Source organism: Micropterus dolomieu, linkage group LG03, assembly GCF_021292245.1.
Source record: "Micropterus dolomieu isolate WLL.071019.BEF.003 ecotype Adirondacks linkage group LG03, ASM2129224v1, whole genome shotgun sequence".
Lineage (NCBI taxonomy): Eukaryota > Metazoa > Chordata > Actinopteri > Centrarchiformes > Centrarchidae > Micropterus > Micropterus dolomieu.
In genome coordinates, this window is record NC_060152.1 from 24,067,821 (window position 1) to 24,093,517 (window position 25,697).

Sequence of the window (25,697 nt, forward strand, 5' to 3'; positions counted from 1 at the left end):
AAGTTTGGTTAAAGACGGCTAGGATAGAACTTACCATAACACCACAAACTATGGTACTTGGTCATTTTACAGATAGTGTTCTTTTGTTAAATACCATTTTATTAATAGGGAAAATGTTTATTTTTAAAACAAAAACATCATCAAGCTTGTGTTTAGATCACTTTAAGAATGTCATAAGGTCTCATCTTCTTTTGGAAAAGATAATAGCAGAAAGCAAAAATAAATTGGATGAATATAATAATAAATGGAATAATATTCTATGTGTATTATAATTAATTATATGAAATCTTGTATTTTTTTTTCCCTATCTTTCTCATATTTATTCTTCTGTCGTAATATATTTTGTAAAAGTGTTAAAACCTATTTTTTTTTTTTTTTTTCTCATGTATGTTCTGGGGTATGAATGTGAGCATAAATGTATAAGCATGTAGAGTTTCTGTAGATTTTGGTCTGTAAATTATATTTCTTATTAAATAAATAAAAAAAAAAAAAAAAAAAAAAAAAAAAAACTCCAGTCCTCAACCCCTTTTTCCCCCAATAAAACCTGCCTATCTGAACGCTGCATTTGGGTCCTCTCTGTCCCCACATCACACCGCCGTAACAATTTCACCCATCCTTAAAGCTACTTTAATCCTTAAAGCTACTTTAAGGATGTAACTGGATGTAAAGTGGATAATCAGACTTTGTTTGTTCAGTTGCAGTAATTGATTTCAGCAACATGGACAGCTCCAGCCTCTTTTGCTTACGCATTAGGCTAAGGAGGACACTGAAGAAAAGTTGATGGCTAGTAATTATTACGTAATTCTTTTTAACGGAAAAACTGGCACAAAGTTTTTCGAGGCAGTGTTAAAAACACTCGGGACTGCAGTAAAGATGGGGGACTTCTTTACCTGATCGGGACTAGCTACGTTACTTCCTGAAGTAACTACATAGCCCAACGAAATGGCTAGCTTTTTTGTAGTTTTTACACTTTTTTTTGTACGAGTTAATAAACAATTGATAAAATGGTTATTGGTAAGCTTTTGCAATGTTTGAAGGCCAGGCTACCTCTTTCCTCGGTTTCCAGTCTTTGTTGCGGTAGCATAAGCTTCATAGTTAGCTTCCATTACAGACATAACAGTAACAGTTAGGCCTATAACCTTATCTTCCGGCCATCAACACTCGGCAAGAAGAACGCTAATAAGCGTGTTTTCCAACATGTGGAAACAATTCCATTAATTTAAATGAGACTTTGAATGTAGGAGGTTAACTTTTAGTGGAGTTTTTTTACATTGTGGTACTGATTTTTTTTTCACTAACATTAAGTGTTAGGCTAATCGTCTAAAAGTGGGGTTACTTAACGTAACCCTGTTTTTAAGTTATGTCGTCGACGTTACGCCCTCTCACTGTTAAAGTTGGGCAGTCATTAAACACCATGTCACAGATTTTGTTACGTTTTTGATTGATTTATAATCGCTGTGAAGTCTTATCATACATTAAGAATCCCTGAACCATACGTTAGGTTGGTTGGGCTGGGCTCAGGCTCACTGTGAATGCCTGAGCCCAGCCCCCATAGGAATACCTTGTGATGTGATCGCATGCTGATGACAGGAGATGGTGATGATGGAGGGAGGTTGTGATCCATCCAGCTGTTAGAAGACGAACAGTTTTTTTTCCTGGTTTAGAGATGAACAATGAGGAAACAAAGGCTGAACACTTCTGAGACAGCCTGAGCTTCATTTTGATAAAACTGGGCTCTGTTGTGATTCTGTGGTTTCAAATGGAACGGAAGAGAGATTTGACGCGGACTTCAGCTCTGTACTGCTGGATCCTCATCAACTCCGGTGAGTGAGACGGTGCGACGGGAAAACACTGATGTTCTTGTAATTAACAAGAACCACTAAACAGATTGATGTCGTAACTTTGTCCTATTTTTTGGGACTTTATACAACTTTATCCTATTTCTACTTCTAGCGGTATGGCATGTGTGGTAACGTTACTGGGACAAGGAGGGTTATTTCATGTCCCTGATGGTGGGAACGATAAAAACATTTTTTTTAATATAAATAAAGTCGCTGAGGGTCTAAAAAAGGTAGGAAGTGGACCAGAGCTGCACGAGATACAATGACTAGACGCTGACGGACAATAGTGTTTAAGTGATTATTATAATCACAATTATTGCTGGGGAGAATTCAGTAGTTGCTGGATATTTGGCTACCCTTCCTACTAAATTGACACCCTTTAATTTGATTAAAAACACTACAGTTTTGGCTCATTAGCAGAGAAAAAGGTGTGAATTTGAACAAGTTTTTCCTGAGAGCAGGGAATGGTCTTAAGATGACAGAAAAACAGAGTTACGTTTCAGATGGAGACCCTACATCCAATAATGGCAAGAAACTCAACCCACTGACCTTGTATGAGATGAGGTGTAGAAGTAATATTGATTGGATTGGGCTTAAGAATTACTATTGATTAATTGATAAATATTGATATGGTTACTTCTTGAGAACAAATGTGGTTTGTATATAAGATCATACTTGACATATTCATTTAATAAATCTCATTTTTGATTGTTTAATATGAATCACAGTGTTCCTGTTTAAAACACCATTTGTGTTTAGAAAGAAATTCAAATTGAAACTGGATGAACACACATGGTATGCTGTTCACTTTCTGGATAGGAAATGAGAACCTAGAAGATTTAGAGTATCTTGGTCTGGGGGTGTAGTTTCAGCAGCTGAATGATCATAAATACTAGAGGAATATTATAGGAATACAACAGACAGCTGTATCTCTATGATCCTCTCACTCTTTCGTGACTACATAATGCTACTTTTGACTTTGCTCATAAATGTAACACAACATGGTATAGTATTGACTTTTTGTAGGATATAGTTTAGAGAATATTACAATTATTATGTTATGCTACTTTAGCACCACAGACAGCACCACCCCCTCATCCTCTTCAAATCACCTACTGGCTGTCTGTTTTATTGAACTAATTTGATCAGGGGCCGATATTTCATGTCTATGGTCAATTCGCCATAGTAGTACATCTCTTTCTCTTCTGGGTATATGAAGTAATTCAAGAGAAATCTTTATTCCTGTGATATTTATATAAGGATTAATAAGGTGATTCTGCCACTTAATAGCGATATTGTAGTGACTTTATAATGTTTGGAACTATATTGATCCTACAGTCATAATCATGTAGCATTAATCTAACTTTGACAATACTATTCCACTCAGGAGTATATCCAGAAATATGTTTAACGTGGTACTCATTTGGTGTTTGTGTTTTTCCTAAAAGAGTAATTCTGTGGTTCTGTAGTGACTTTATAATAAAAATAAAAAGTATAGAACAAAAATAAGTTCTTATGCACAATGTTGAAGCATGACGTAGGTTAACAGCACTAAGCCTCTGCCACTTTTCAGACTTACATGAAAGTTGTGTAGATTTACTTATTGTATAGTAGGTATTACACATGTACATTTTGACTTAAATACTTACTACATTCACTCATCTGTCTTCTTTCCATTTCCCAAATGTCTAAAAATAAAACTCTCTAAAATTCCGTATTAGAGTTTAACAATGTTTAGGCATTGTGGTTATGATCATGTTGTTGATATATTGTGTAAATATTTTATTTAAATTATTCAGAAACTCTATTAACATTTTGGATGGCACAAAAATCGGTTTAGGTGTCACTTTAAAGATGAACAAGCAACAGTGTTGCATTTCTTAATTAAACTGAACACTAAAGAAAAAAAACCCATATAATGGTTGATGACATGACTAGGAAGAGTCCCCTTTGATTAATAAGCCCATACAAACTAATTCAGATATCCATTATTGTTCTGCTGATGCCTCCATAAAAAAAACCACAATTAATGTGAGTGCCTATGTACCATATTCTAATTTTAGAAGCCCATTTTAACTACTGATTATTAAGTAAAATGTCATGTTGAGCTGGTATAGACAGGGAAAATTTTAAATTAAAAGTTGCTGCACGACAGACAAGCAACAACAGTGTATGGAAAAACATTTTTTTTATCTGTCTGGTAATCTGGACAAGAGAAACGCATCAGTACCTTTCTATACCTCAAGTGTTTAACGAGATTATTTTGTTGTAAATAAGATATAGCAGGGTCAATGTCATAAAACAGGGAGTTTGGATGCAGAAATTAGTGTTGGAAAAAGTCCCGATGTTGAATCCTGGGACACAAACTGCTGTGTAATCCCACAACATGTTATCTGTTTCTCCTCCATTGGCAGAGCCTCACCTGAAACAAAATCTTGTCGGTTATAAATAGCCAATATAATCACAAAAACTGGCATTACATACATTTGCACAGTTTGTGCTCTTGGCTCGCTGGTTCTTGCACTGGCTAATCCTAAATTGCTTGCCGGTGATGCCAGATTGCTTGCCAGAGTTCAAAGCTGTGTGTTCAGAGAGACAGAGGGAAGGAGAGATCCTAAAGTGAACCGGAGAAGAAAAAGATATTTTAGCCACATGTGGCCTCCACATGTTCATTTAACCTGCAAGATAAATCAAATCACATCAGACACAAAAGGTCGAACACCGCAGAATTAGAGGTTTATTCAAGCATCAATCTATGAGTGATGAGTGCCGGAGAACTTTGCTAAGTGTTGATTTTTACAAAGTTAAATTATCTCGGAACGATTTTGCTGTTTAACATAAAATTAAATGAAAGTGCAGCAGATCACAATCTGAATCTGTGAAATTTTATGAACAATAAAGTTCAGATAATTGCTTCTTTCCAGAGAGAGGATACAGTATCACTCAGCTGCAATAGCTTTGCTGTTGTAAAAAGAAGGAAATATGAGGGGTAAAAGTGGAGAATAACCATTTAAAACCTTGGAAAGAGAGGTAAATGAAGAGGTACAGTAAATCATAGACAACTGTGGACCCTCGATGGGTTTAAAACTAACAAAAGCAGCATGAAGAACGCCACAAAAGACTTGACATCGACACTATAATTAAAATAGTGAATTACATGAAAACAAAATAAAGTTACACTAAAACTCGCTGGATTTGCTGGATTATTAAAAGAATTATAATCAGAAAAAGTTATGGAGGAAATGAAGACAACCTTGGTACTACTGTGTTATAAGGCAGGCAATATGTTTTAACTAAAGACTTTATTAATGGTTAATACATAATTTAGTCATGCTTAATAGATCAGTCATAAGCCAATCATAGGAACAGGTTTGGGATAGTTAGTCATGAAAGGCATAGTTTGACATTATGGGAAATCCAGTTATTCGCTTTCTTGCCAAGACTTAGATGACAGGATCGATACCACTACAGCCAGCAGTCAGTTAGCTTAGCTTAGCATAAAGACTGGAAACGGTAAAACAGCTCGCCTGTCTCAGTCCAAAGGTAACAAAATCTGCCTACCAGCACTGTTAAAGTTTACCAATCTTGATGTTATAACTACATAAACTCACTGGCCACTTTATTAGGTACACCTGTTCAATTGCTTGTTAACACAGATAGCTAATCAGCCAATCACATGGCGGCAACTCAATGTATTTAGGCATGTAGACGTGGTTAAGACAACTGGCTGAAGTTCAAACCAAACATTAGAATGGGGAAGAAAGGGGATTTAAGTGACTTTGAACATGGCATGGTAGTTGGTGCCAGACGGGCTGCTCTGAGTATTTCAGAAACTGCTGATCTACTGGGATTTTTACACACAACCATCTCTAGGGTTTACCAGTGGCGTGGGGTGGGGCAAACATTTGGGGAAGCCAAGCAAGAGGGGATGTCCTTTTTGGAGGGCAATTATCTAATTTATTATGCTATTACAGTGCAGGGTATAATTTTACACAAAATTTAATCATACTTTAAAGATGCGCACTATCTGTTATCAATACACACGCTGAAAGTTGCATTTACCTACACCTACACTCTCTTTCTAACTCACTCAGTCACTCTCTCTCACCCCAAATAGCATACATAGCCCGCTGCTTATAGTGCACAGTACAAATAGGCTACGGTTATGAATAAAAGAAGCATTCACAAGCTCAATCAGAAGACGTTTGAAGTTTTACATTAGCAGTGGTGCATGTATCAAATAGGTCTAGGTACATACTTCTTAGTTAATGCTTGGCCAAATGTTCATAACACAACATCACTCAAGACTAACAACTGAGTACCACACCAACAGTCTATAAACAATTAGTCAGGTAACCTGGCCCAGTGCCCTGTGGAAGGTGCTGTCTGTGGTGCTCATTATAATAATAATAATAATCTTTATTTGTAGAGCACTTTTCAAAAACAAGTTACAAAGTGCTTCAACAAATGCAAAGACAACAATACAATACCCAAAAGACAACAATACAAGCAAGAAAACATTGAAAAGACCAAAATACACGTTTAAGATAAATATATAATAAATAAAATAGAATAAAATAAAAGGGATAAAATAAAGTCAAATAAGATCGGGAAAGGCTCTCCTATAAAAGTATGTTTTAAGAAGGGACTTCTGACTCAGCCAACCTGATTTCCTCGGGCAGGCTGTTCCAGAGCCTCGGGGCCCTGACTGCACAGACCTCTGCCCGAGGATCTCAAGGTACGTGCTGGTGCGTATGAGACTAAAAGGTCAGAAATATAACAAGGTGAGAGGCCATGAAGAGCTTTAAAAGTGATCAATAAAATTTTAAAGTCAATTCTAAAACACACTTGGAGCCAGTGTAATGAAGCTAAAATAGGGGTGATCTGGGCATATTTCTTTGTTCTGGTTAAAAGCCTGGCAGCTGAGTTCTGGACAGTCTGGAGTCGATCAGTAGATTTTTGGGTTAAACAAGTGAAAAGGCTGTTGCAATAATAATCCAGGCGTGATGAGATGAAGGCGTGTAAAATGGTCTTGGTGTCCTTAAAAATTAACATAGATCGAATTTTTGCTATATTTCTTAGATGATAAAAACATGATTGAACAAGCTTTGTGGTGTGCTGCTCGAAATTTAAATTACTATCAAACCAGACACCAAGGTTCTTTGCAACAGGCTTAATGTGATTTACTAGGGAACCAGCAGATGGCAGTATTTGTTTTGCCATCTGCTGGGACCCGATGACCAGGATTTTTGTTTTCTCTGAGTTCAGCTGGAGGAAATTATTTGACATCCATTTTTTAACTTCACAAAGGCAGTTGTTAAGTGAACTCAGCATTCCAGGGTCTGTGGATCTGACGGCCAAGTACATTTGTGTGTGGATAATATGTCCAAGGGGAAGCAGATACAAGGAAAACAAAATGGGTCCTAAGACCGACCCCTGAGGCACACCATATTTAACTGGACAGAACGAAGAGACATAGTTGTTTAAACCATTCACCAATCACCAAGTTGTGAAAACCATTCTAGGGCAGTACCAGAGATCTACACCCAGTGCCTCAGTCTGTCTAACATGATGTTGTGATCAATGGTGTCAAAAGCAGCGCTAAGGTCCAGGAGTACCAGGACTGAGCACATGTCTTCATCAGCAGACATTAAAAGGTCATTGGTGACTTGAAGCAGGGGTCAGTGCTGTGGTACTTCCTGAAACCAGATTGAAACTTTTGAAGTAATTTGTTATTTTCCAGTACAGTGAGCAATTGTTTGGACACAATTCTTTCTAGAATCTTTGCAATAAAAGGCAGTTTTGAAATTGGTCTAAAAGTTTGAGGGAGGGAGGGATCTAAACCAGGTTTCTTTAAAAGCGGGTTCACGAAGCTGTTTTAAAATAATCAGGGACACAACCAGTAGATACGGAGCTGTTAAAAACAGAGATCAAATGGGGCCCAACAGAATCTATTAATTTCAGTAAAAACTTTGTAGGTATTATATCAAGTGGGCTGGAGGACACTCTCATTTGTGATACTGTTTTTAAAAGCTCAGACAAGTCGATGGGATAAAACTGGTTAAAACTCTCTTGTTGCTGGTGAGGGACCTCTGAGTATGGAGGCCGCGGGGGTAATAGTGGCTCTGATTGACACCACCTTATTGGTAAAATAAGATAAAAACAATTCACAGTCATCATTACTTCCAGCTGAGGCACAAGGAGGGGTTGGGTTTACCAGCTGATCCACAGTCTTAAACAGAAACCTGGGATTGTGTTTATGTGTAGTAATGAGTTCAGAAAAATAGTGTGTTCTTGCATCCTTAACCATGTTATTGTAGTTAATTAATAAATCCTTCAGACTGAGGTAATGGACTTGGAGACTGGATTTTTTCCATCTGCGCTCTGCTTTCCTGGATTCCCTTTTTAGGCTGCGAATGCTGTCATTTATCCAGGGTTGCTTATTAGCTTTAGACGTAGGCCTAACCTTTAGAGGAGCAGTAATATTTAGTGACGACAAGCAGATATGATTGAAGTGATCGACCAGATTGTTGGTGTTGGAATCAGACAGGTGTTGGCTTTGGCTCTGAAAGAATGCGCAAAACTTTGAAACACTTTGTTCATTAAAGATGCGAGAACACACGGAGCTTGGTGAGGCGGCATGAGTAACAGGCGAATCGCAGCTAAAAACAATACATCTGTGGTCAGATATGGTCATGTCCACTAATTCCACAGAGGAAATGCTGACACCCAGGGTAAAAACCAAGTCAAGTGTATGACCACGGTTATGTGTTTGCCCTTTGACATGTTGTTTGAAGTTTAAAGAAGTGGCCATATTTAAAAAGTCAGTTGCGTTGTGCATTGTTGGGGTCATTGTTGGGGTCATCAACATGAATATTAAATTCACCACAAAGAACAATTCTGTCATAATTTAAAACCAGAGTAGATAAAAATTCAGGAAGCTCTGATAAAAATCCTCCAGGCGGTTTTGGGGGGCAATAAATTATAACAAATATGATAGGTTGCAGCCCTCCAAGTTTAAGAGTGAGAACTTCAAAAGGAGTTAAATTCATCACAGCGTAGTTGATGACATTTAAAATTTTTCCTATACACGCTCACTAGCCCACCACCACGACCACTGACCCTCGGTTGACTAAAACAATCATATTGAGGTGGACACAGTTCAGCTAGCTGGCTATAGTCATTCATTTGCAACCAGGATTCAGTTAAAAACATAATATCTAGATTTGCAGACAAGATAAAATCATTTAAGATAAAAGTCTTACTTGAAAGTGATCTCACATTGAAGAGAGCCATTTTAAATGAGTTTGTTCTGGGTGCTGGAGTTGGTGCAGTTGTCCTAATCCTTATAAGGATATAATATTACTATGATTGCTGTGTGGGATGTGCAAATTTCGGTTTACTGGTCTATGCGTGATGATGACAGGAATAGAAGTCTTTGGAACAACGCTGGGAGCAGATGGCTTTACATACCAGCAGGTGAAGACAGTTGTTAGTGGCAGTGAGGCAGAGATCTGTTCAGTGACCGGTAGTGTCCAGGTGTGCTGCATGAATGATTAGTCATTCACATAAGTCATGAGGGGAGGACCGCACCACATGCTGTATGTGAGCAGCTAACATATCGGAGCCCCGTTTGTTTGGGTGAAGTCCGTCTGTCTTAAAGAGAGACATTCTTTGCCAGAAAATATTAATGTTATCGACATAACACACACCGTGAGCCCTGCAGGCGGACTGGAGCCAGTCATGGAGGCCAAGGAGTCTACTGAAGCGGCCAGCACTGCGACCAACTGTGGGAATGGGACCAGAGATAAAAACGGACTTTCCACACTGCTTTAAAAAGTTAAAAAGACTGTTAAAATCTGATTTTGTCAGCTCAGACTGCCGAAGAGCTGTGTCATTTGTTCCGACATGGACTATCACTCTTGTGATGGAGGACTGGAGCGATGGCATTAGGTCCTGGAGTTTTTTTAAAATTGTCAGCCGTGGTGGCACCGGGGAAGCAGTGAGTGGTAGCGTTAAAGAAACGGATGTTTCTGGTTATGGAGTCACCAATTATTAGTGTGGTTGGGGAGAAAAGGGGACGAGGAGATGCCGGCTGTGTGGTTCCAGAGCAGGACTGAGCAGAATCTGCTTCAACACTGCGTGCGAACTGAGGATGGAGTGTGTGAGCTGCCGAGTGTTGTGTTGGAGTAGCAGTAACAGACCTGAGAGAAGGGCTACCCGACGGTGCAGGGTAGAGACGGCCTCCGGAGCGTCTGAGCACAGCCTCCTTCAGGATCCTACGTTGGGAAGCGGAGATTTTTGACCGCTGATCAGGCCCAGTGGCAGACCGGCGGCCCAGCCGATCACTGTTTGCCGCCATTGCAGGAGATGTAGCCGGTGGAGGAGATGCAACAGTGTCGGCAGGCATTATCCACCGAAAGGGATCCGTATCAGGGTGACTCGAAGCCGCAGGTGCAGCCGCTGGATGGACCGGAGTGTTGTCAGACGGGGCTGCATAGCGGTTGGAGAGGCTGATGTGCAGAGGAGAGGCAGCCCCGTCCGAGCCTCTCTTGCAGCCACGGACCACCACTTCAGCCCAGGTTGACTGATGCTTCGGAGTAGAGCAGGAGGAAAGCCTCGGAAGGGTAGAGGGATCCCATAGCACGGTGTCCTAGATGTTAGCGGTTGCGCTAAGAGAAACAATCTGTTTGGCTTGTACTGAAGTCACATCCATAAAGCCAATCAACAGGGAATCTTTCTCTTTGAGTTCCTCTGAAAGTCGTTGGATGTCTTCCATAAGGTCAGCAATCTTTTTGTTCGCTTTCTTAAGGAGTGTCCTCATGAGTTATCTCGGTTAGCATAACGTTAGTCGGTGGAGCTTTGTTGTGATCAGTAGCGTTGATAGCGTTTTTACGGCCATCTAGCTTAAAATCCATGTCGGATAACTAAAATCCTTGACCTATGTAAAACTCAAGTTAAATAAAAAGGATATAAAAAATGTAACGAAAATATGTGTATTAAAACTGGATAAGAATCCGGTTTAAGACGGAGCTTCCGACAGGTAGCTACAGATGCCAACGCATGTGCAGAGTACAGATTACATGAGATTAAATGAACGTTTCAGCCGCGAGGTGCATGCAGTTCTCGGCAGGCAGGCAGAATTCGGCAAACACTGGCTCCCAGCAAAACACAGATTCCACGTAAGGATACAAAACAACAATAAAGGTTTATGTGCTGAAGCCCATCAGACCAAATGTTGTTGAGTAAAGTGAACATTAGAAAAGCTGGAGAAACACAGCGAAAGTCATGTTAGCTCGCCGGCTAACACCGAGCAGTTCCAAACATTATCCGGTGCAAAGTTGTATCACTTTCCATATTACTTCACCAACTAACGTGACCCATATAACTATCCTGTGTACCACTGGTATTATGTCAAATTGTTGATTTAGCCTGCAAGACATTATGTAAGGGTAAAAAGCAAATGTGGAGCGATTTGTTTACTAGCCTACAGTCAGCCAGCTAACGCTACATTAGCTCGGACCTGCTGCTGTTTGCTTTGTTACATTCAATTTAGATTTATTGTGGTTTTACCATACAGTCTATGGGTTTTACAGATACTCAGGTACACAGCTTCTCCACCTCTCGGTCGCTGTAACTAACGTGACCCACAAAATATACAATATTGCAACAAAATGGACACCACCACAGAGGAAGAGCCATCCACTACATTAAAGTTACTTACTGCGGTCTAACTGACACAATCTTGTTATAATATTAAATCCAGCTCACTAACCTAAATGTATATCATCATATACATTTAGCTGTGTTGACATTGCTGAGCCTCCAGTGAAAGATACACAGATAGTAAAGTTAGTTACTGAAAGCAGCAGGCGAACTAACGGCGATGTAGCACGTTGGCTAAATGCAGTAAATGTAACGTAATGTAATGAGTTTCCAGCATGTTGTGTGAAGCTGTCACCCTGTCTGTATGTCTCTATAGCCTGTCGGTGTGAAAAGCCACAGCCTGCATGCCGGTGTTTCTGCGTTTATTGCAGGATTTCTGTATGAAAGTGGTTGTGTTTTGGATTATGCTCGCTCATGAGTTCGAGCGAGCACACGTACGAGCACACACCTGGTTGCAATCTTTAAACCGCACCACTAGTGGCTGCTGAAAACTACATAATGCCCCTTTAACCCATACCTCTTTGTTATTTCTGGATAAATGTCAAAAACATTAGAAACCACTGCTATGATTCAGGCTTGTAATGTAATGCTGGCCACTCCACTTTGAAATAAGAGTGCTGTCATACTAAACACTAATTGCAAGACAATGTGTTCACAACTAAAATGTTAGCAACATGCCTAATAAAAAAATGAACTTCACATTTCTTTTTTAACACCTTAAAAGAAACTTTGCAAAACTAGCAAAAAATCTTGTCTGTTTGGGATGGAGAGTTCTCAGTTGTTAAAACACTTAATAAAAATAAAAATTACATAAAAATACACTTTCCAATCTGCGAAGTACACTATAATGGACTTGAACTGTACTTGAATATTGCTTATGACTTTAGTGTCATTCAGAAATCACAGGCAAATTACATTTTATCCCATAATCTGGCTCTAAAACGTATAATGTGTACAGGAACCTGAATGTTTTAAATTTGAATTGATCAAGAATTAGGTTGAGGTTATAGTTCTGTTTTAATAAGAACTCTTCTGTGATTGAAAGCTAGTTGAAAACCAAGCTGTGTGTATGTGTATGTTCCTACATTTGACATTTGCATTCAAATTTGAAAACAGAAGCCTAGTTTATTGTCAGGTATTTTTCTATAACCTGTGAACGTCCCTGTCCCTAGACCAGCAATTACTAGATTTTAAGATACAAACTAATGATAGACAACTTTACAAAAAGTTCAGATTGAACAATGCTCAGCCAACTTGAAGATATTATACAACATACATCGCAAAACTTTTGTGGATTCAGGGTATGGCTAAACGATTATTTGCATTTGCAATGTAATCGCAATGTAATAAAACGAGATTTTCTAATCGCAAAAACTGCGATTACACTCTGGTCACATGACACACGAGAGGAAAGCAGTGGGACGAAGTGGACGCTTCATCTGCTGCATGTAACGCTGTAGCTTGCCTTCTTGTTGTACAATGGCCTTAAGCTTGAGAGAAGCTGACACTACAGAAACTTTAATGTCACTTAGGGAATGAAAGTAGCACCGCCACCCACGGGTAACGTGGTGGTGGGTGAAATCACATTGTTGGCGCATTGCTGTTGAGGCAGCAGAAAGCGATTGCACCATTGACCGACAGCAGCAGATGTGACCCACGACCGGTTATCATAGTTTATATTAATGCAGCGCAGCGAGAATCCAGACGTTTCATAGAGGAGACAGCGTCTGTCTAGACTGGAGTTCCGACTCTTCACTGATAAACTGCAGAGCAGCAGAGTAACACAGGCTTCATGATCAGAGATGGTTTTTATATCTCGTCCACACTTCTCTCCATACCCCCTCTCTGCTGTGAGTCTGCAGTTCAATCAGTCAATTGGTGTTTTTCATAATGCGCCATTCATACGCTATTATAATAGCAATGCACCAAAGTACAAGCGCACCTGGCTTTAAAAGGGAATGGGAAATGACATCGATTGGTGTATTGCATGTTATGCCCTACACACCAGGGCACCCACGACTAATTCAGACTAAGTGCGGCCCTTTTTAACCATATGCCCAGCACACAGACCATTTTTTTCTGCTGTCAAACTAGCAAAATTGGAATAAGATACATATAAATATTTGCCCCCTCGCCATTTTTAACTGCCCCCTCAGTCACTTCATCCTGGCGCAGGGCCTGGTCCGAAAGAGGCCCAGTCTGTCCTGAGTTACAGCCAGGTTACAGCTGGTGCGCTACTCACCAGCATCGAAGGCTGCGGGGGAACTCCGGTGTTGTCGGAAAATTACTAAGCTTGTCTATTAAACATGAGAGGCATCACTCTATTTTCATTGGCCAACTTTCGAATTGAACCTCTAACTGAGTATTTTTTGTTTGCTTACTGGGATATAGAAAGATGGAGTCCTAGGAGATTTGAACTGAGATAAGGACTCATTAATTGCTGGTTGAACTGTGGGTTTTGTATTGAGCCTGATGATATATTATTTAATGCCACGACTTGACTCAAATTATCTGTCTCTCATTGTTATAATTTGATATATCTTCTCCACCATTGCTCATAATAATAATTCTACCTAATTCATCATAGCACAGGCCTGACCCACAACAAGACAGAACAGTGTATGTATGTATCTATCTAATATATACTATACTATACACTGATTTACTGCTTGTAGATTTTGAATAATACAGAAGGTAAAGAGCTTAAAAATTAATTGCATATTAAATTGCAATCGCAAAAAAATAGATTATTTTCTAAAATCATTCAGCCCTAATTCAGGGTTTAGTTGAGGACCTTGATGGAGAGATTGCTTGTTCAAAAGCTGGAGCAAGACAAAAAGCCAAGTAACAAATCGAAAACTATGTCTTTATTAACATGGCATTCAATATACACTTGTCATAGTAATTGTATGATGACAGCAGCAAAACGATCACAGTAATGAGGTCATTATTTGTGCAGGGCAACACTGGAATAAAAGGCTTTATTACCCTAACTCACTTCTTTTACTCTACTGTCCTCAGCATATAATTTCGGCACAATAATGAGCTCGGCTTCAACCAGCCATTCTCAGGCACGAGGGATTGTACGTAATGTAAGTGCAGCATGGAGTCAGGGGGATGGGGGAGAAAACTTCACAGAGCAAAGAGAATACATAGATCAATGGGGAGACTCACTAATCAGGTCCATCACGGAGATGTCGATTCTTTTTCATGTTAAGAATTCATTGTCGCTTTTGTCGTGTTCCCTTCTGAATCTCTGCCTTAATTAATTAATCGCATTAATAAATTAAAGGCCTCTTTAATCTCTATCAAGGTTTCAATTTATAATTACCCTAGTAGAAAAAAAGAAAAGCTGGAAAAAGGGTTGCCTGTCATTATGTTCACCTTCCTATTTATTCCAGCTGAAGAAACACCTGAGCGAACAACACGTCAACATGCATTCACAGACAGGAAGGAAGAACACAAAAATGAAACTACTTCAGGTGTTGCAATATGGAAATGAGCATCTTTCAGAACTACTTGGTGGAGGAGAGGGTGGGAAAGTTTGTGCTGCATCTTTTTTAAAGTTAAACAAAGGGTAAGAAAACAGTGAGGTCGCTAGTTTTTTTTCCTTCTCAGTGATTTTTGTTTTGGAGAGAATTAATTGGGTAAGAGTAGACCTTCTACTAGCGTACACTTTGGGCCCGAAAGGCAAATTAACTCTCATGGAATTATCCTTTTCTGGCGCCACACAACACAGTCCCACATTGTGAGGAAATCAACCACTTGGAAAAAAACTAACGTGTGACTAAAACACAAAGAACCACGTAGTTAGTTCGAGGTTAGGGTCAGATCAGGAAAAACTTTGAGCCATTTGCTTTTGTCTCGTACCAAGAATTAGTTGTGCTTTCCCTCCTTGTCTGTGAATGGTGGGATAATTTCCATATGAAATTAAAAGTCTCAGTAAGATATCATCTCTGGTTTCTTGTTTTGCAAATTGTTAACCCTATATTTGACACCGCTAATTAGCAATGGCTCTTAAAAGCTAATGACTTGACAAGACGCCTACACTCAGTATCCACTTTATTGGTACACTGGTGCAATCCAATGCAACTGTTATCCCATAAAGTCTATTTTTATAATGCCTATATTGTTAAATTTTCCTTGACACTGCTAATTAAATTGTTATGAAAATGTTTAAGCACTGAAGTAAGTTAGTGATGAATGCTGTAGTTGACTGCACAAAATTGAGGTGTTTATAATATGCTGCCCCCCTCATGTATGTAAATAAAAAGGATAAAAATAGAAACTCCTCTCAATAAAATGTTATTCCAGTACAGCATCACCTTTAACACCACCTCTATTAGCATTATGAGCTTCATAGAGATGGGTGTTATGGCAGGGCTGTTGTATTGGATTTGCATTCAGTTGTACAGGTTTACATAATAAAGTGTCCACTGAGTATATATATTCTTTAAAAAAAAAAATTAAAGGTGATCTAACACCATCCAATATCAATAAGGACAAAGATTCTCAAGAGCTATACACCTTCGAAAAGACATTTGAATCTTATTCTGCAGCACAGCATTAACAGAAACAATATTTATTTTACTATATACTGTACACCCACATATACCTAGGGTGACGCGATAACCGTAAACACTTAAACTGCGCTATTGGTCAAGCCAACCACAGAGGATGGCAAGCACCGCAACAACTGCAATGTTCATCCTTTACACTTCAGTGCGTGTTAAATTAATCACTTTGGTAGTGCTTCAAAAATTCCACCAGCGTAACATGCTCTGTAACGGGTATGCGGTATGTAAATTGACTTTATAGACATGCCCTGAAGGTAACTATATAGCTACGTGTGAAAAAGACACTGAAGCTGCTGTTAATGGCTCACTGTGCAGTAAGGTGAGATCCACAGACACACTCAACTATGCAATATGGTACCAAATTACTTCATTAATCAAAAATAGCAATAATACCGCATACCATGCTGTTGAGCCCCAACAAATTACCGCGGGGGAAATTACTTCACCACGACAGCCCTACATACACCATTCTGTAATATGTAGACATTACTCTAAAAAAAACAAACATCTAGACTCTTTCAAGATCCTATATCCCTGACACATGTCATCACAGGTACAAGTTCTCTCCTTTAGTTTCTGTCATAAGAGTAACACGTGAATTCAACAAAAATAATAAAAAATAAAATAAAAAATAGCTGTGCATTCAATTGAGATGTGTTAAGTTAACTCATTTACTTTAAATTCACTTACATTTTGTATATCGGATATTTTTAAGTTTCAGTAGAGAGTGCCTTGGTGTAAGAATGTAATTGTGTAGTCTCCTGGTGGTTCATATGTACATGCCATTAAGCTTGAACTTGAACATTTACATATATTGATTTTTCTACTGACTCTAAAACATCAGCAGACAAACATACTGCACAGGACAATCATACATTCTTATCAAAGCATCGACTCCACACAGCTACCTCCCTGACATCGGCTTTGATGTGCTTTCTCTGGATGAATAACATTGCGGTCTCTATCGCAGGTGCCTGAACCACCATATCTGTAAACAAACACCTCAGTGTACTGGAAGTGGAAAGTTACAATGAATTGAAAACAAATGCATATTTCATGTATTACAGTAAAATTTTAGCCAAACTTTTCATCACACTGTTTACTCCTGATCAAAACATTTCGGCTCACACAGCTGTGCACACTTCACTACCACAGGGTTTTTTCTAGCTTCACAGACCACCAGAATTATGGGGACAAAGCAGTGCTAAGATGCTAGAAAAACAAGTGAAACAGATGATAAAGAGCAGCATGCTGTCAAAGTAAAGATAACTTTCTATATTTGCTTTTTGCAGTAAACTTTCTGCTGAAAAGAATGTTTCACTTTTATTGTGAAATAACCACAGGATTTCTTAAGTGATAGTCATTAGCAGTAGCTTTGCGTAGATTAGATAGATTAGATGTAAACCAGGTTAAAAGTACAGCCTGCAATTAAAATCCCCATTAACATTGTTACTGAACAGCAAATTACACTGTTACATTAGGTCACATTACGAGCATGTTATCCCTACAGCTATACATAGACAGCAAATGGGATTACCTGATATGAATCATCTGATATCTGCTTTACTTATAAGAAATATATTATCTTCATTTCTCATTACAATTACACATAATATCCATAATCATTAGGCCAAAGTAAAAACTGTATCCCATCCTGTAACAAATAATTATACATAGATATGGGTTGGGAAATAATAATAATAGCATCTCCATAATGCGGTTTATCACCTTTGGCTGAACTCATATCGTGATGATTAAACCAACCATGTTATCATTTGTCCAGATGAATGATACCACGCAAAAGTAATTAAAATGTGACAAAGTTTGTCACTTGAGTCTTTGTTAAATGTTTAGTCTTAGGTTATACTGAAACTATGGACGATATTGTTCAAGTTCATTGCACTGATCACCAACTTTAGTCTCTTACATGATTTTGCTTCCTTTTGCAATATTGTGGTATGTCAGAAACATAATCCTATTATCATTGTGGTATAGATTTTAAACATCACCCCGCCCTGGTGTGTTACATTCCAATATTTTAAATAAATATGGTAACTTTAAATAGTGCTAATAATAATACAATTTTCCTCAATAACAATGTAATAAATGTTCAATATATCATCAATAAATATTTCATTAAATTATTTGAATCACAGACAAATTGAAACTTAATTTTTCTATTAAAATATGTATTTTGTTGTGAAAAAGGGACCGATAAAAGATTTACTAATCATATTTGTTGAAGATTTTATCATAATAGTTTTGAATGTTCTACCTCAGTGATCCACTGTTTGGCATCAAGTGTTTGTCACAATAAAGAAAGGTTTAACCACATAATTAACCATCTGGTTTCTTCAATTTTCACTCAGTAGCAAAAATCAGCCTTTAAACTTGAATAAAATAATGATTTGACATATATCATAATAATTACCGATATCTAATGAAATTAAATGTTTTTAATCTTGATATTTTTGGCCATATCGCCCAGCCCTAACTTTGAATCATTTTGGCTATTTTGCCCACCCTACATGCTTTGATAGTGGGTCAGTTTTGCATTGATAATGGGTTTGTTGAATAACTGCAAATGCTTATTGAAGTTACATTTATTCATTTTAGGTGACGCTTTTATCCAAAGCGACTTACAATTGCTAATTATGTCAGATGTCGCACGCCTCTGGAGCAACTAGGGGCTAAGTGTCTTGCTCAGGGACACAATGGTGGATGGATCACAGTGGGGAATTGAACCCAGGTCTCTCACACCAAAGGCATGTGTCCATTGCGCCATCACCACCCCATCAAACCCCCAACACACCAAGTCAATGTATGCGATGCAAAGCACTTTTCCCGCATCACTGCTAGAATTATAAAACAGACAGTGAGAATAGCAAAGTTAAAAACTGAGAAACACAAACATGACCGGGGAGTTGAAGGTAACACAAAGGCAGAGAGATTCGAGAGAAAATGCAAACTCTAATGCTGTAATGTCAGTTATTAAGGAACTGAAAAGAAATGGTACACTAGCAAGGACAGACTGGGGAGAAATTAAGTCATATCTCAAGACATATAGTTAAAAACCTTGTGACCTTACAACACATTCAAAATGGTTGTGGATAAGTAAACAACATTTTTTGTACGACCACAAAGCCAGTTTTCAAAAGGGTCCTGTGCATGTAACAGTCAACTCCACTTCTTGAACAGAAAATTGCAAAATTTACCTTCTAGTTTTAAGATACACTTACAGTCACAGTGAAAAGGAACAATACAAGAAGGTCTGACAGATTACAATAACGAAGAAGCAGGTCAACAGTCCTGGCTGCTTACCTTACCCTTATCTAATCTAAGCCCCTGCCTAAACCCAAGCAGACAATCGCAGACTAACTGATGCACCTTACACTCCTGACAGCACGCCTGCCTATTTCTCACACAACAGTGCAGCTGCCCTTACTTTTATCTAGACCAGAAACTACTCTCACTTGGTAACAAATACAGGGCACAGACACAGTAATGAATGCCTTTGTAATTTCATGAAAAAACCTATAGATATTTCTGCAATGACTAGGCCTACATATGTGTATTGGTTTTATTATGAACTGCAATATATTGTAAGGTTTGTGTAGTTGGTCACAACTTCACATAGAAATAACAAGAGTAACATTAACTTACAGTTTAAAGTATTGTTATTTGTTTTTTAGGTAAATTACACAACATTGAAAAAAAAAATCAATCAAGTGTAAGTCTAATCATCAAACACAACAGAGCTTTTTCTCAGGAGATATTTTGACATGTAACATCAGGAAAAACACAGGAGCTCCTAATAACATTAATTATGGCTCTGGTCTATTTAGGCACCCCAGTAAGTCATGGCAGTTTGCCAGGGGAATGAAATAAATGGATATAGCTATTATTAATGTCAACTTAACGAACGCCTATGTAAAATTAAAGGTGTTTAGGAGTGAGTGGAGTTATTCCGCAATTCAATGAACATATAGCAAGTTGCCCGAAGTTTGCAAATGCAGTGATAATGCTAATGTTTCTGCCATCTTGGTATTCATGTCATTAACCGTTATTGTGTCCAACAGTCATAGGAAGACTTGGCACTCAGCTTGCTACACTCAGCTATTATCTAGCCAGGCCTAATAAACTTTACCTACCTGGTAGATAACATTCTTGTGAGCAAAAGCGCCGGGATAAAAAAAAGTGAAAAAGTTACACACACAAGTCCAACTGAAGGTTCTTCCTCCACACAGGTGATGATGTGTCACTGCTCTAATGACAGGTTGCGTTTAAGTGTTTCTTCTAGTGTGGGATATTTGTGCTGCATTCATGAATAATGGGAAACCTGGGATTTATTCTTCGTTGTAACAGTGGACTTACGGAGAGGTTGTAATTCATTTTGAGGCTGACACTAATCGTGATTAAGAAACACCTGCTGTACTGTATAAATTCTTTTTCACGGATTGAAGATGAGCTGATTAGTCAAAACTGAGCTGAGGTTTGACAGTGTCACTGAATTTTAAAGTTATTAGCTATGGGACTGAAGTAAAAAAAAAAGCTGGCACTGTGACAACACCAGTTATAATTAACGGCCAACAGATTTATCTCAGCATATGAAGCAACGTCAACAGCATGTGTTATCACATATGATGCCTGCCATAACTTGTTGATTTTCTGCCATTATACTGCCATTAAATTCAAATTACTGGCATTAAAATACCCTCTGTTTATAACACTGGTTTGAGCCAATGTGTTATTGTAATGCTGAATATTTTTGACTATTTTGGTACTTGTTCAATTATATTTTGAGGCTTTTTAAACCATATTAGTGGCAAGAGTTAGGTATGTGAGATCATTAATTGATGTGTAGTCAACCAGTATGGTGATAAACCTCATAAGCCTAACCTTGAAATCAGCATTACACAACATAATTGTTTAAGTATCTAAAGTTATTCATCATTCAAGTATCAACAATGATTCAGCTCTTGAATTATTCCCCTTCACTGCCACTCTTTGCTATACATCCTCCACTGTAGTAGCATGTGACTTCGGTCCACTTCCACTGAAGTTGAGCCACGTAAACGGGCCAGGAGGAATCATTTTGGCACTGTCTTTTTGAGTGTTTCACAGAGAAATGCTGGACCCCACTTTCACCTCTGATGGAGTGTGCTTGTGAATACAAGTGGATAATCAGACACTAAGATGTCCTTTTAAAAAAAGCTTTTGACAGGTTTAAAAGCTGATGTGTGTATCAGCTCAGACAAGAGATAATCTTCTCATAGTACACAGCACACTTATCTCTAAAGAGTGGGTTTATTTTGAGCAATTTGGTTTGACAAGGAAAATGTGAAAACCTTTGTGACTCGTTCCTTTGAAATCCAAACACAAAACGAGTCTTTAAAGCAGGTTTCATTTGGGAAAGTAGGAAATAGAACATCCTAAGAATGCCGCAGTTCAGATTCTTTCTGAATCAAACCTAAAATGTGTTCTGTTTTTATAGCCAAACAACAAAATATTTATATATTTATACAGGATTGTTTTTCCACTAGGCAAGTTTGATAATTGCCTTATAGCCTTCACAGTTAAGTCAATTTGCAAGGTATGAGGGTTTGATTGAGCTCATGTTGGTGATAGTGTGTTTAATAAAAAAGAATGAGAATATTTATTAATCAAAATCCTTGAGCAGTATATATCCTACAAAAACTTTAATTATGTTACAGACAGGGGAGAAGCAGTAAGTAAAAAGTTGTTTGCCTGTTCAGTGATTAAATTAAACAAAGAGAAATCTTTGTGTCTGATTTTCATGTTTTTCTCCACCTCTGACTCCACCGGTGAAGCATTTGAATAAATAATGGTGGCTATTGAGCTGACCCATGCATTAAGCTACTGAAGCCAACACCGCATGCTCATTCAGAAATAAATGCTGGGGTCTCTGCTTAGTGCTTTCGGGTTGATGGGTTTATTTACTGTGGAATCCAAACACATTTACAACACTTAGTATGTTTGAGGAACAAAGGTTTTTGTACTGTACTGGCGCAGAATCCCATATATTTTGGGTGTTTTTGACTGTTCGAAACATTTTTATATATATGACTGTATGGTCCAGAGTATCAAAATTGCACACAAACCTGTATGTATTATTATTAGTAGTAGTAGTAGTAGTGGTAGTAGTATTTTATTGTTATGATGATGATTCTAATAATAATAATAGTTATTATTATTAGGAGTAGTAGTAGTAGTATTGTCATCATTATTATTAGGAATAAGAATAAATGTGTTACAGTTAAAGTCTGTTTTGGTTTGTACAAGAAGCATATTTGCATTTTGGTTCCTTTGAAACCAAAACACAAAATGAGCTTCTCACATGTTAAATCCAAATCAGAGCCTTCTACCGTTTTGTGAAGGTATTTAGGTATTTCACATCAGAATTATTGAGAAGAGTGGAGACTCTACAGTCTGCGCACACTATTGCTCACTTGCCTGACACCTCCCTGACAAGAATAAGCAGTCTTTGGCATGTGTACATTAAAGATAAAATTTTCATCAGAAGTGATCATTGAAGGCTTTCCTCCATTCTACTTCCCGTCCCTGCCTGCCAGCCTTCAAACACAGCCTTCAAGGTACATGGCTTCAGGGCCGCTTCCTTACCTCGTCCTGAAGTTAGCCGGGTGTGGATGCCCGTCATACAAAGATAAAAAGTCATATTCCTCCTCCACAGCGAAAGATTGAAAAACTATATGAATCCTGTTCCCCTCCTCGGCAACAATTACCCAGGTACAGTTCGCTCCATTTGGATATCCATATGGAAACCCAGGGCTTTCTATCGTCCCATTCCTTCCTTTTAAAGTGCCTCCGCAAGTATGGATAAAACCTGGAAAGAAAGAAAACACCCAGTCATTATCAAACACCCAGTGAGTGTGTAAGGAAAAATAAAATGCTGTTTAACACATGGGAGAAAAGAAGTAGCGATTGTAACAGAAAATGTACTTCATTTTGCCTGATGCGCACATCCAAGCAGCAATATAAAAACTGAATAGCTTTTCAATGTTTAAATAGGCCTGCACAGATGCTATTCCAACTAAGAGTTTTAGTGTAACAACTGTATGCACCCTGTAAAGTTCAGGTGCAGTATTTCTTCAACTGAGAACAAATTGTTTGGAAAATCCACATTGTTCTCTGCTGACAGAAACTGTGAGGGAAATGTGGCAACCAGCTGAATAAGAGCCAACTTTTGTGTTTGCATTTGTGTTCTCAGCTCCCCTTCAAATAAAAAAAATAATAGACTGCAACACCTACTGCTGTAATAATGGGTGAGAAACACATAATTGAGAACTGCAGTGATGATTTCAGTGTTATATTGAACAAAAAGCTTGTAATGTATCATTACTGCCCACTTCTTTCCAGGGGCTCAGAAAGCCCCAGAGACAAGCAGCAAGCAAGGTCTTCCAATTTGGTGCCACATGCCCTTAACGCTCTGTTTCACAACCCACACAAGATATATCTTTGCACCTTGTTGCACTGGTTTGCTGAAAATCAATACCCTTGACATATTAGTTTAAGCATTGAACAATGTTACTCATTGTGAAAGTACAATAATGTCATCACTTGGCTAACCTTTGTGGTGTTAATGTAAACGAGCAAATGTGCCACAGCCAAATAACTCTAACTCAAACACATATATAAACATAATCTGTGTCACTCATGCACAGACATTTACAATACCCATTTACAGTACAGTAATCTTCCACACTTCCACACCCGGTACACTCCCACACTTACACAAACAATGTATGAACATGCTCTCATACACACTGTGTCAAGAGTGGCATTTTATTTGAGGCCATCTCGCATGTTGTCTAATGAACTGCAAACTTAATTAAGATGCATGGTTTCTCCCCCACAATTTACTCCCAGTGTAATTAGCTTTTCACACTTAGGTAGGTAAAGGATGTTTTGCATAGTGTTGGCCACACACACACACACACACACACAGCACTGCAGTATGGGGAAATTTTCTCCAATATTGTGTATGCTTCCTTGAAAAACGATGTGAACAAACAGTCAAAATGTTAAGCTCCAAGACAAACTCACAATTAATTTCGCACTTGTCAAGCTGTTTCATTATTTTTTTGAACAAAGCCTGGCAGCTGTTTATAATTCACAAAAAACAAGGATGTTTTCACAAAGATGATATTCCTATGGAACATTTTTTCTACAATCTTTACATCTTGAAACACTTTCAGGATATTATAGGAGTTCTGACCCAGAGTCCCTGACAGTACAGTACATCTCATTCACTCCTCCTGTATTCAGTGATCAAGTGGTCTGACCTATTTATGGATACAGTTATAGATACAGTAGGCTATATATCATGCACATACAGGTTTATGATGTGTCTGGTGATGAGCTGCTGCTGTAAATGCAGCAGGAGGGAAATTCCTGCCAAGAATTGTTGCATGTCTAAGTTGTAATTATTTTCCGCCACCAATGAGCCAACAGGGTAATCATGGCAACACTTATGTGCCACCTACATGGTCAACTTGATCCAACCTGTGACAGGGTGCATTATTGCTGCATTCAAAGTGCACTCAGGAATATCATAATTACCAAGACTTCCCTCTTCACTGATCTAACAAAGTAGAGGGTATGACTGTAAAAGTGTGGATTTTTGGTGACAGATGCAACGTGGCAGCATGTTTGACCAGAATCTACTGTGATATTTGTTATTGCTTGGTGGTCTGTACACAGAGCTCTGTTGCATGTTTCAATTTTCGCTGAGAATTTACTTTAAGTTGTCACACATCCTTGAATTTAACTGAAATCTGAAATAGGGCTCACCTGTAGATGTCTGATCTACATTACCCTCATTTTTAGCAAAGATGTCAGAGTTATGAACATGTTTTCCTAGCAGCCATATTTTGCTTGTGTGTCCAACTAAAAGCAATTAATGCTTTGACTTGGTGTATGTAGGACAAATTGAAAGAAAGGTCAGAGCTAATGCAGAGCACGTGAAGACAAGACTGAATGAGCCACATCCACACTGACTTTTTAAACTGGTTTTGAAAAAATTATTTTAAGGAAGACATTTCCGTAACTGAAGGTGAGCCCACCTGCAGCTGCTGTTGTAGTTACAGTTTAGACTTAATTAACTTCAGCAGGAGCATCAGATAATTATGAGGGCAGAAACGCATGACAACAGTATTTAAAAACTGTTCGGCTTCAGTCTATTACTTATCTTGGAAATTCACCTCTTCCATTTTTATGATGCTGTATCAAAACCATTACATTTTACCTGGCCATGGCCATAGGAAGATGCAATTGCACTAAATGTCCAACAGTAACAGTGGGAGCAACAGCATTATATTCTGTTAGCTTCTACATTATTAACCTAAAGTAGATGATCATTTAAAGGGAAAGTGCAAAAAAAAACTTTTTACAAACATTTAAGCTTTTGGTAGCCTCACCACAACCCAAGTCTAGTTTGCTTGATGTGCACTCATGTAGCAGATATTAAAAGTGCATGTTTCTGGTTTCATATATTTCTTTACTTGGCTGTTCTATCAGTCTCACTCTAACAGACATCAACTCAAGGATAGTGTTAATAGAAATCATGATCTAT

General features: G+C 38.3%; 1 protein-coding gene across 1 annotated transcript in view; it reads right to left on the reverse strand.

Moving 5' to 3' along the window:
• LOC123968671 (CUB and sushi domain-containing protein 3-like) overlaps positions 1-25,697 on the reverse strand; it is a 279,670-nt gene that overhangs the window by 239,266 nt on the left and 14,707 nt on the right. Inside the window, exon 2 of the mRNA XM_046045555.1 lies at positions 22,727-22,949. Coding sequence (XP_045901511.1) covers positions 22,727-22,949 — 223 coding nt within the window. The remainder of the gene's footprint in view (positions 1-22,726; positions 22,950-25,697) is intronic.